The sequence below is a fragment of the Sinocyclocheilus grahami genome, unplaced genomic scaffold, assembly GCF_001515645.1.
Source record: "Sinocyclocheilus grahami isolate Dianchi unplaced genomic scaffold, SAMN03320097.WGS_v1.1 scaffold223.1, whole genome shotgun sequence".
NCBI lineage: Eukaryota > Metazoa > Chordata > Actinopteri > Cypriniformes > Cyprinidae > Sinocyclocheilus > Sinocyclocheilus grahami.
In genome coordinates, this window is record NW_015505402.1 from 1,276,504 (window position 1) to 1,288,870 (window position 12,367).

General features: G+C 35.4%; 2 protein-coding genes across 4 annotated transcripts in view; both read left to right on the forward strand.

Annotated features, from left to right (window-relative positions):
- The first annotated feature begins 1,682 nt into the window (after positions 1-1,682).
- On the forward strand, positions 1,683-7,158 carry rplp2 (ribosomal protein, large P2). The gene is made up of 5 exons (XM_016287614.1): positions 1,683-1,780; positions 2,465-2,588; positions 6,138-6,186; positions 6,293-6,394; positions 7,037-7,158. The coding sequence occupies exons 2-5, from the start codon at positions 2,466-2,468 to the stop codon at positions 7,111-7,113; spliced, it is 351 nt and encodes a 116-aa protein (XP_016143100.1). The 5' UTR covers positions 1,683-1,780; position 2,465; the 3' UTR covers positions 7,114-7,158.
- Positions 7,159-8,395: 1,237 nt separating this feature from the next.
- Positions 8,396-12,367, forward strand: part of LOC107596857 (uncharacterized) — a 6,419-nt gene continuing 2,447 nt past the window's right edge. For 2 of the 3 annotated variants that reach the window (XM_016287706.1, XM_016287709.1), the window contains exons 1-4: positions 8,396-8,465; positions 10,275-10,571; positions 11,515-11,647; positions 11,781-11,903. In XM_016287706.1, coding sequence (XP_016143192.1) covers positions 10,376-10,571; positions 11,515-11,647; positions 11,781-11,903 — 452 coding nt within the window. In that variant the 5' untranslated portion in view covers positions 8,396-8,465; positions 10,275-10,375. The remainder of the gene's footprint in view (positions 8,466-10,274; positions 10,572-11,514; positions 11,648-11,780; positions 11,904-12,367) is intronic. The other variant, XM_016287708.1, reaches the window with a different exon arrangement.

Here is a 12,367-nt window from a genome sequence, read left to right on the forward strand (position 1 = left end):
TAGGATTTGGCTTTGTTTGCGTGTGCAGACCGATCGGTGTATAACATCAAAATACCTCGGGAGCATTTTGAAAGCATAAGGAACCGTATGTATGGTATTTTGATGTTATACACCGATCGGTCTGCACACGCAAACAAAGCCAAATCCTAGATATTTTAGGCAATATAGAAATCCTGGCCAGGACGCGTCCTGGGAAAATGGCACGTATGGTCACCCTATGCTATTCTAATATTTGGCTATGATGTAATGTCATTACAAGAGACTGCTCTGGCAGTGTACACAAAGAAAGGGTTCTGTACATCAGCATATGGTGATATGTCATGCCTCATTCCTTTTATTTTTGCCTCTACTAGAAAAAAAGGGAAAGAAAAAGAAGAAGTGGCGCAATTAATAAAACAAAAAATTGTTGTGTATCAAGTGTTCTCCAAGTCAGAACTTAATGGGGGTTAAGGCCATTAGTGACAAAAGCCCAACTCACAGAAATTCAACTTTTTTAGTTTCTTATTGGCATTTTTTAGATTTAGAAGATTTAGCTGGTCATCTCTTTATTCACTAGGTTATGAGAGGTGTTGTTGAATGTGTAGCTGTTAGCTAAATTGGAGGGGATTAAAACATTTAAATTTAAAAAAGAGAGATGGTTAACAAACCACAATTGTTAAAAAGCAGTGTTGGGGGTAAAGCATTACAAGTAATGCGAGTTACGTAATCAGATTACTTTTTTCAGGTAACTAGTAAAGTAACGCATTACTTTTTAATTTACAAGAGAATATCTGAGTTACTTTTTTTTTTCAATGTATTGATTGACAGCTCTCCTGTCCCCATGTTGAGAGAAATCAGAAGATGTTACTGTAGTTCTAAAATAAATATGAATATGCATTAATTAATCTCTCACAAAAAAAAACACACACAGATTCAGTATTCCTCAAAATGAATAAAAACAATGCAACTCAGAATATGACGCAAACCTGCAATAATTAAATGTTAAACAACACAAATATTCGTTATGTGTTTAATCCCATTCTATAAAGCAATGTCTTTGCTTCTGGCCTTCGATGATCCAGTTCAGCCGTACTAATAAGCACAAATTACTCTAGACAAACATTTGTGTCTTTTTTATTGCTGAAGTGTGTTGAAATGTCTTCTTCTGCATTCTACTGTACGGACGTACATGTACTTTCCCTTCAGCCCGAGGCTTCATTTCACTTTTGGTGTGAAAAGGCTTATATATTTGCCAAAAATATTACTTTTTTATTTTAAAAACAAACAAGCAAGCCCTGTCCAGATTTAAAAAGTAACGCAAAAGTAACGTAACGCATGACTTTCCATAAAAAGTAACTAAGTAACGTAATCAGTTACTTTTTCATGGAGTAACGCAATATTGCAACGCATTACTTTTAAAAGTAACTTTCCCCAACACTGTTAAAAAGTGTATATTTAATTTTATTTATTAAACAATCAAGTTTGACATAGATTATATTACTCTTTTTGTAAGGGAAAAAGCCTTCATAGAGGTACAAAAATGCCTAAAATCATCAAATACGGCCCTGTATACTGATTCACTCTACCATGGCTGTCACGCTCGCTCACTCACAGCATTGACAGCACGCCATAAACGAAGAAAAATAGTGGCCAATCGACGTTTGCCATTTTGACAGGGCGCACCATGCAGCCAATCAGAGCATCGCATACTGCTGCATTCTTCAGCTATTTCCCTCTACTCGTCCTCTCTTTTCCGGAAATTGCAGCGTGACCGACGTTTCGTGTCTTTCGCAGACTTAAAGTATGTTTTTATTGACATTTTAACACTAAATCTTGCTTTGACTTCTCGTTTAAATGTTGAGCGTGTTAAAGTATGTTTAGGTAGCGTTTGTGATTAAAACTCAAGTGCATTTTCCCCTCTAAGCACATGCTAATCAAGCGATAAACGTTAACCGTACTCCATTTTGTTTCCTTGCGCTCCAGATTAGAAAAATGGCAGAATGTAATTATAATTATTAACACCTAAGTCGTAATGGTTTGAAAAATGTTCCGTTTATTTGAATTACGTTTTAAAATTTAAATGCCTTGTAACGTAAACACGCTTGAAGGTTCACATCTGACTTGGAGGCTTTCTTTCGATGTCTGGGACAGTATAGCAGTTCATTTTCATAACTTCTCGCTCTAATTTATATATTAGGTTACAATATAGCAGAAATATTTTTTTTGTAATTTAATACCATGTTTTCAAAATTCTAGTACTCCTTGTGGGACCAAAGATTTAATTCACAATTGAGATATTTTAGTTTTTATCTACTGGAGCTGCATTTTAGATATATTATAATTCAGTATTCACATATTAAATATATATTAAAATATACAAGCATTGAATATATATTTGGTCAAAATTCTTCTTTAGATCATATGAGTAAAAGTTAACTATAAACAATCCCATTAATCAGTTGTAATATTTGTAACTTTCTTCTAGAATGCGTTACGTGGCCGCTTACCTGTTGGCTGTTCTGGGGGGCAACAACAACCCATCCGCCAAAGACATCAAGAACATCCTGGGGAGTGTTGGAATTGAGGCTGATAATGAGCGTCTTAACAAGGTTCAAATAAACCTGTTTAAATCTTCATCTCAATATAACTGATTTTTTTTTATACAAGTTTAATAATTCAACTTCTTAACACTAATGTTTAATTGATTTTCTGCCTTACAACCAGGCACGGCTCGTCTGTATGGGCAAAATATTCAGCCACTTGAAAACATAGAACTCTGCATAAACTGAGCCAGTCCTAAATTGACAACTCAAAAATGTTCATTATTATTCCAAAAATATTTTCGGAGTTTCTAGACTAGGTTAAGTCATAAAGTGAGATGGATATGTTGAAATTTAGCGCATTGCTTCGGTTGACAGGTTGGCTGTGTATTAATGACTGTACTAAGCTGGGCAGGGGGTCTCGGAGACCTCCCGAGCTCAACAGCACCACGTATTTTTTCAATATAAATTTATGGTGAAAAATGGAAATGCAGCACACTGATTTAGAGCCATATGGGGAGATATGAGACTGCCCCGCATGCTTTTACGTTACATAAACGTAGTTCCAGACAATATTATATCAGTCCGCATCAGCAAACTGTATTTGAGTCTGTGTCAGTTTAAACAAACGCGTCAGACCGTGAAGATGGCGAGTGGTACAGATCATCCCGCGTGTCGTAGTGTCGAGTTTCTTTTGCAGAACTTGTTTGAGAGATTGTCACTTAATGAGAAATTAGCTATCAAACAGCTTGGCCCCCCGACAAACCAGATATAAAAATTGTACAGCAAACAAAGGACAATGGTAGGTCGTTCAACAGAACATTTTCCAGGTCGTGGTATGACAAGAAGCCTTGACTGTCTGGTTGTGCTAAACGAAATAAAGTTTTCTGTTTCCCATGCTTGCTTTTCCGTTCTTCTTTAACATTGGACAGGGTGATGTGTGGAGTAGCGTAGGTGTTGTGCGATGTAAAACACTTCTCTGAAAAGGCTAAAAAACACGAATCTAGCAAAGCTCATCTTACCTGTGCAGTGAAGCTAGCCATGCTTGGACAAGCTAATATAGCAACACCGTTAGATGAGAGCTATGGTGTCGGTGTGCGAAACCACAATAAGAAGTGGATAAAAATAGACATTCTCTCGAAGTTTATTGACTGTGTTTGAGTTAGCTCTTAGAGGGCATGATGAAACGGAAACCTCTGACAATCCCGGTGTTTTCAGAGGTCTTGTGGATCTTGTTGCTTCCCTTGACAATATCATGAAGGAACATCTTGAGCACGCCACAGTTTTTAAGGGTACCTCTAAAACTATTCAGAACAAGTTACTGGACTGCATGCTTGATGTAATGCAAGGCCACATTATAGGTGAGCTGAAAAAAACTGCCTTTCTCTCTGTACAGTCTGACGAAACCACGGACATATCAACTCACTGCCAACTCATAGTAGTGTTCCGTTATATTGATCCTGTTAACACTGTGCAAGAGATTTTTTTTTTTGGTTTTAAAACAATTGACGGTCACGCGAATGCCGATTCAATCTTCAAGGTGCTATTAGAGCAGTTGCGTGTAGTTTGCTCTCCTGACAGTGAATTTGAGAAGGGGAGACTTATTGCACAAACATTTGATGGGGCTAGTGTGATTAGAGGAGCATCTGGAAGAGTGTGTAAGAAAGTACAGGACGTTTACCCGAATGCACATTTTCTGCATTGCTATGCACACCAATTAAATCTGATAATGGAGCAAGCTGTTTCTGGAATGGCACCTGTCCGATGTTTTTTTCGGATCTTGGTGGTTTTTCACCTTTTTTTTCGAGATCCCCAAAAAGAACAGCAGTTCTGAATGAAATAGTAGGGAAACGGATACCATGGTCATCTCAGACACGATGGAAATTTAGCAGCCATTCTACTGGAATGTTTTGAATCTATCCAGTCGTCTCGAGGCATTGATTCAGTTACTGTTATGGAGGCTAAAGGTTTCTGTCGAATGCTTTCCGATCACGAATTTCTCTTCTTTTAGGATCTGTTTCATTTAATTAGGCCCCGTGTTGACATTTTTTATGCACAGGTACAAATGCGAGGAATTGACACAGTAGAGGCACACAGAGTCACAAGAAGTTTTGTGAATTCCATAGGCAAAATCTGCGATGATATTCCATCTCTGTGCATAAAATATACCAGCACGGATGCTCAGCCTAAGTGAAAGAGCGCACCCAATTTACAGCAGATCGCATATGAAGTTTGTGACACTGTAATAGCCAATGCCAAAGAGAGATTTGATTTCACAGGTCATCTGTCGGCTGCAAAAAATTGACAACGTGCTACTGTGAATTTTCAAAAAAATTCCCTAAAGAGTTCTTGAAAAGGACTGTAGATGCATAGCCTATGATAAATGAACGTCTCCACATAGAGCTCTCGTTGATTTATGACAATCCAGACTTCCGTGCGTGTGGAGGTGCAACCACATTTTTCACATTTATAAACAGAAATAATTTGAACGATGTGCTCACAGAAACACTGAAACTCCTACACATTCTGATCACAATGCCAATGATAACTGCCGAGTCTGAGAGATGTTTCTCCGCACTTAAACAAATTAAGCACTTAAGACAATTAAGACATTTCTGCAAAACACTATGTCCCAGGAAAGACTTAATGCTTTGGAGATGCTTTCAATAGAAAAACGTTTAACACATGAGATCCCCGAATTCAACAAAGCATTCATTGAAAAATTTGCTAATATGAAACCACGGCGGGCCAAATTCTTACACAAATAAATTTCATCAAATTAGTATGAAAGCAGAAATTCTTCAGTTCAAACCTGCTCATGTAAATAGCCTGTAAATATACAAAATTACTACGTTCTAGAAAAGGAAAGAATAGCAAAAGTAGACCTACAAATAAAATGAATATCAACAACAACAATAATAAATAAACAATAACAATTTTTTTTTTTTAAATCGCCTGTAAATAGTTTTTGTGTTTGTTTTGTTAAATAACCCAGTTCCCTGTGCGCTCATGGATACGACCCAAAAACTGCCACACCTAAATTTATGATCAGGAGCCGCTACTGCTTGCAACCATTTACCATATAGACCCTTTTCACAAGACTGTGATGACGCGTTTCAACAGTCATCAGCATTGTAAATCCTCGAAAGTTGTTTATACTTTGATTTAAAAAAAAAAAAGTATGTACATTTATAATGCTATACTTTGTATTAAATCATCTTTGCATCAAATTACAACAAAACTAGTTAACGCTAATGCGAGGGTGTTTCTAATGCAGCGATGCTTCTAATGCAGTGGAGTTTTTCTTTTGCTATTTGACCGAATGGGAATGCAAAAAATATATTTGTGGTACCCTCCCATTCACTGCTCTCGAAGTTAACCCAACTGTCACGACTTCTGCTGCTGAGAAACCTGGAAATGTGAAAAAGGTCTACTAAATAAATCTCTTGGGTATATTCTATTGAAATTATTAGCTATTATAAGGAATTCAATACAGTTCTGATGGTTTTGCACATGCAACTCTGTTGCCTTTGTTTCCTTGTTCTTAATCAGTAAGATGGATGCTCACATAAGGCAGCAAATTCCCCAAATGATTCAATCTCTGATGTTACTCAACAGGTCATCAGTGAACTGAATGGCAAAGACATCAATGAAGTCATGAATGCCGGTAAGGCTGCTTTGCATTTACTGTTTGACCTACATAATATAAAAATCTCGTGAGCAGAATTTCTTCACAAGTCTCACTTTGTTGTTTTATGTTTATTTTGCCATAGGCCTCTCTAAGTTAGCCTCCGTTCCAGCGGGTGGTGCAGTGGCGGTTTCTGCTGCTGCCGCTGGTGGCGGTGGTGCCGCTCCTGCTGGGGAAGCACCTGCAGGTGGGTAGTTGAATTAACCTGCTACCAAGGTTTTTAATAGAAAACTGAAACCATTAAACCAAAAACTTTAAAACCAAAAAACTATAAACATTTCCCATTTTCATTTAGCTAAAGCTAAAACTGAAATAAAAATTAATCAAATCTATGTAGACATTAAGGAAAATTATTAAAAAAATGACAGATCAATATTAATAACTTTTGAACTCAAATAAAAACAAACAAATAAAACTATAATAGTATCTTATAAAAAAAAATAACACTGTCTGGTACTGACACCAGTTTGTTCATGTACAAAGAATTATTTCATTCTAATTTGATGATATAGGTTCTACTAAAAAAAATCATTGTTTAGTTTTCCAGATGCATTACATGTTAAATGTTAGCAAAATGTCCCCTTGCCCAGTTTCTGATCTGCTTTTCATTAGAAGTTGAACTACGCCCATTACACACTAATTGGTTTGTAATGGATCTGATCAGATAGTAGCATTCCTGCCGTCTTCCCTCATGCTAAATTGCAGCAGTCCAAACTTTAATTACAGACAGGCTGATCTGGTCCACTGATTATGTACTTTGTGGTTGAAGTCAGAAATAACCAGGAAGCTTTGTGATGTGTAATTTCACATTTGCATGTTTACTTTTCAGCGGAAGAGAAAAAGGAAGAGAAGAAAGAAGAATCTGAGGAGTCTGATGAAGACATGGGCTTTGGCCTCTTTGATTAATCTTTCTTTTGTACCTGTAAAAATACAATAAAAAAGGAAAACATTTGTGTTTAAAGCTGCCTGCCCTGATCATTTGTCTGCAAAATGGTACATTGTTTTTATTATTATTTTTTTAATATATTTTTTTCTTACAGATCTAAGTTGAATAGATCTAATCAAAAAAGGTTCTGAATTCAACTCAATGTTTTCTCTAAAGATATATGGTATTATGTTTGTATTTTTTGTAATCTCTTAAAGGTGCAAAATGGTATGGGAAAACTAGTAAAGTTTAAAGTCAGAAAATAAAGTCACATTGTAAATAATTGTAAATCCACAGTTATAAAAGATGAAGGCATGCTGCAAGATCGAATTCACAAAACAAATCGTAAGTTGAAAGTCATGGTCGGAATTACTTTGAATTGTTTTACTCAATGGAACTGGTCTTCAATAATAATGTTATTTAAAAATGTTTTCATCATTTCTATATTTATAGTTTGCTCCAAACTCATAGTATTGGTTGAGCTAATTGTCATGTCAGAACAATCAAGAAAACCATGATAATTAAACCATTAAACTGAGATAAGAGAAAATATGTGACCCTGGAGCACAAAAGCAGTCTTAAGTCGCTGGGGTATATTTGTAGCAATAGCCAAAAATACATTGTGTGGGTCAAAATGAATGATTTTTTTTTAATGCCAAAAATCATTAGGATATTAAGTAAAAATCATGTTCCATGAAGATATTTTGTAAATTTCCTACTGTAAATATATTAAAACTTAATTTTTTGATTAGTAATATGCATTGCTAAGAACTTAATTTAGACAACTTTAAAGGTGATTTTCTCAATATTTAGATTTTTTTCCCACCCTCAGATTCAAGATTTTCAAATAGTTGTATCTCGGCCAAATATTGTCCTATCCTAACAAACCATTCATCAATAGAAAGCTTATTTTTCCGCTTTCAGATGATGTATAAATCTCAATTTTGAAAAATTGACCCTTATGACTGGTTTTGTGGTCCAGGGTCACATATATTAAATAAGCCTTTGGAGGAAGTTCACGGTGACTTTTCTAAAATAAGACATGTTGCTTAGAGAAAAACACAATGAGTGCCTGGCAAAAGCCTCTGAGCATGTGTTGGTCAGAAGTCAATTGCGTTATTGCAGCCATCAATCACTAGTCTGTGGTGTATAAAAATAGGTCCAGGTGGCCAAATAGCATGAACTGGCAATGCCTTGTCATGCTCACTGCCCACTGTCACTCTTTAAAATAAGCCTGAGCTTAATTCACTGCTCAGAGATAATCAGGCTTTCAGTAGAGCTTCTGCTGCTCTCCTCTCTCTCCCTGGGCGCAAAAGATGTTATGAACTGTTACGTAAGTAAATTTTACACGTTGGTTCGTTCTCAACTTTTTTGAGCTTAACTGAGATTAACTGGTGGTTTATATGTGAAATATAAAGAATATGTACCGTACCCGTCAAAAGTTTAGGATCAGAATGATTTTTTTGTTTTTTTTTTACAAGAGTTTCTTATGATCATCAAGACTGCATTTATTTGATTAAAAATACAGGAAACAAAATTTAATATTGTGAAATATTATTATGATGTAAAATAAAAATTTTCTATTTAATATACATTAAAATCTAATTTATTCCTGTGATGCAAAGCTGAATTTTCAGCATCATTACTCCAGTCTTCAGTGTCACATGATCCTTCAGAAATCATTCTAATATTCTGATTTATTATCAGTGCTGGAAACTGTTGTGCTGCTTAATATGTATTTGGAAAATGTGATACTTTTTTCAGGATTCTTTGATGAATAAGTTAAAAAAGAAGAGCATTTATATAAAATAGAAATCTTTTCAACAATATACACTACAGTTCAAAAGTTTGGGGTCAGTACATTTTCATTCTTTCTTTTTTTGAAAGAAATTTAAATTTTTATTCAGCAAGGATGTGTTAAATTGTTCAGAAGTGATAGCAAAGATTTATATTGTTAGAAAATATTTATATTTTGAATAAATGCTGTTCTTTTTTAACTTTTTATTCATCAAAGAATCCTGAAAAAAGTATTGCAGTTTCCAAAAAAATACACACAACGCACAACTGTTGCCAACATTGATAATTCTAATAATAAATCAGCATATTAGAATTATTTATTAAGGATCATGTGACACTATGACTGGAGTAATGGCTGATGGAAATTCAGCTTTGCATCACGGAAATAAATTATATTGTAAAGGATATTAAAATAGAAACCATTATTTTATATTGTAATAACATTTTGCAAGATTACTGTTTTTTTCTGTATTTTTGATCAAATAAATGCATCCTTAATGAGCATGAGAGACTTTAAAAACATTACAAGTCTTACTGATCCCAGACTTTTGACCGGTAGTGTCTGCAATTGTATGAAACATTTATAGTTCCTTAAAAACGTAAAAACGTATGTAATAATCATGGTTTACAGGTTTAAATAAAGGGGGAAAACCTAAATAAGGTGTTAAATGAAGTTAAGGGTTAATAGTTCACTTGAAAATTAAAAACAAACAAAATAAATTGTCACAATTTACTGACCCTAATAAGAATTTCTTTCTTGAGCACAAAAGAAGATATTTTGAATTCAATGGTTATCAGCAACTGCTTGGTTTCCAACATTCTTCAAAATATCTTTTGTGTTCAAAAGAAGAATGAAACTCATACAGGTTCAGAACAACTTCAGGGTGAGTAAATAATTGCAATTTTCATTTTTGGGTGAACTGTCCCTTTAGGTTTTGAATATTTTAGTTTGTTGGTTCTTATAAAAGACAACAAGCTTGCAATCCATTTGCTACAATGATATCATCCACCAGGCATTTCAAGGTTTTTTAACATCATGGGATGTTGTTGTGAAGCAGTAATTTTCCATTGCTATTGCTTGTGGAATAATAACACTTGTTAGATTTGTGCTGGTCAGTCTAAGTCTGAGCATCGGAACACACACAACTAAGACTATTCAATAAACTCTGCTCTTTTTTTATCATCACTTCATCTCCTGCTTCTGCTCATCACTGGCTTTACTCAGTCAACTTCTTGTTAACAGTCTGAGTAAGACTGTTAATACAGTTTTGGGTACCAGATAAGACTTGCTGTTAACAGGTTTTGGGTATTAGACAACTTTGCTGACCAGTTGCTCTGTTACCAGTCAAAACAGATATTTGCTGACAGGATCTGGCGTCCGGGGCTGAATCTGATCATTCTGGTGTGGAGATATGATCTAACACAATCCTACTTGAGGATGTGACGATGAAGACAACACAAGAAGTCAGAGAAAATAAGATAAATGAAGAGAAAAGGTGGGACAAAGCAGAGCCTTTTGATGAAATAAAAGCGGATACTGAGTTACCGGAGGAGTACTATCATGGGCTTGAGGATTTACCCTGGAGCCTGAACTCACTGGAGCAGTTACTGTATATCAGCCTGCCAGCATGGATACAAAGAGGTGAGTAGCCCAATAACATACATGATCACTCAAGAAGATTCAATGCACTTCCAGCTTTAGTTAATGACACTCAGCTTTCGCTGGTGATTCTGGGGGAAACCTTGCATCAGAGCTTTATGAGGGCCAGCGGGCAGCCCTCCATCACTCTTACCCTCATTACGCCCTGCATATCCCACCTGCTCTACAGAAGGATCATGTCAGGCAAATGTTTTCGCGGTACAAGTTGTTCATGACTGAAATAAGTATGACAAACAGTATCTAGTGATATACAGGCCTGAAAAGTATATTTAAACAGCGAAGTCATCTTCAATATGCAGTATCATTGCAGTATGTTAAAAATATCAAAGCAAAAAGAAAGAAATATATATACTTTAATTCATCATGGATACATTAAATTGATCAAAAGCAACAGTAAAGGCAATTCTTTTGAACTTTATTTTCATTAAAAAAAAATTTCTACACAAATATTAAGCAGCAAACTGTATGACATAATAAGAAATGTTTCTTGACCAGCAAATCAATATTACAATGATTTCTGAAAGATCATGTGACACTGAAGACTGGAGTAATGATGCTGAAACTTCAGCTTTGCACCATTTTAAAATATATTAACATAGAAATCAGTTATTTTAAATTGTAACAATATCTCATAATATTATCGTTTTTATTGTATTTTTGATCAAATAAATGCAGCCTTTCGTTGCAAAGATGGCTCAGAAACATTATTTTTGAGAAAATCTATTTAACAGCATTTTTTGCAGATTACACTTGGTTTGATATTATTTAATGAAATATTATTTAACACTGAAGTCATTTAACACTTTGAGGCAGCTGTATAATGCACAATAATATAATAATGACCAGAATTATACTTTGATACATTGCTTTCATGTTTGCACTGTATGTAAAAATGCACATGCTAAAATGAAATCTCTCTCTTCAGCTCTGCTTTGTAACTTAGCTGAGCGGTTTGGCATCTGGACCTTTCACAACAACTTCCTGCCGTGTCGTCTCATATCCTACACCCTACTGCCGTACACTCTGCCTGCTTCAGCTGTCATCTCATTCATCTACAGGTCAGATCTTTAGTCTAAATATGTTGCTTGTGTTTCTCATTTCTATGTATCTTATCAGTACAAGAGATATGAAGAAATATACTTAAGTGCCTGTTGTCATTCGTTTTTTTGCATGTGTTTGGACACCAAACAGATTTTTTTGCTGGGTGAAGAAAATTCCCCACCAGGTTCTGAATGCGGGCAGGGAATTCAAACAGGAAGTGATGGCACATCCGTGGTTAGTCTTTACACACTTGAGAGGACTTTTGCTGAACAGGTAAAACGAGTTGAGCAAAGTTTTGCACCACGATTAACCTTTTAATCAAAATAAAAATTACATTAGCAAACCATTTAAAGGGGTCATATGATGCGATTTAAATTTTTCCTTTCTCTTTGGAGTGTTACAAGCTCTTGGTGCATAAAGAAGATCTGTAAAGTTGCAAAGACTAAAGTCTCAAATCCAAAGAGATATTCTTTATAAAAGTTAAGAGTCAACCACGCCTACCTAAAATGGCTTGTTCTAACACGCCCTCACATATCTACCTCACTATGTGGGAAGATTTGCATAACACCGCCCAAATGTTCACGCAAAGAAAGAAGGCGTAACTTTAATTCTTGCTGCCATGTTGTGGAGTCGCTGTGTGTTTCGTTGTGAAAGTGAAACTACTTTGGCCTTCCAAAAGAGGACACAACTAGAAATCAGCGGTTAAGTTGTATTTACAACACTGTTCCAGAACAGTT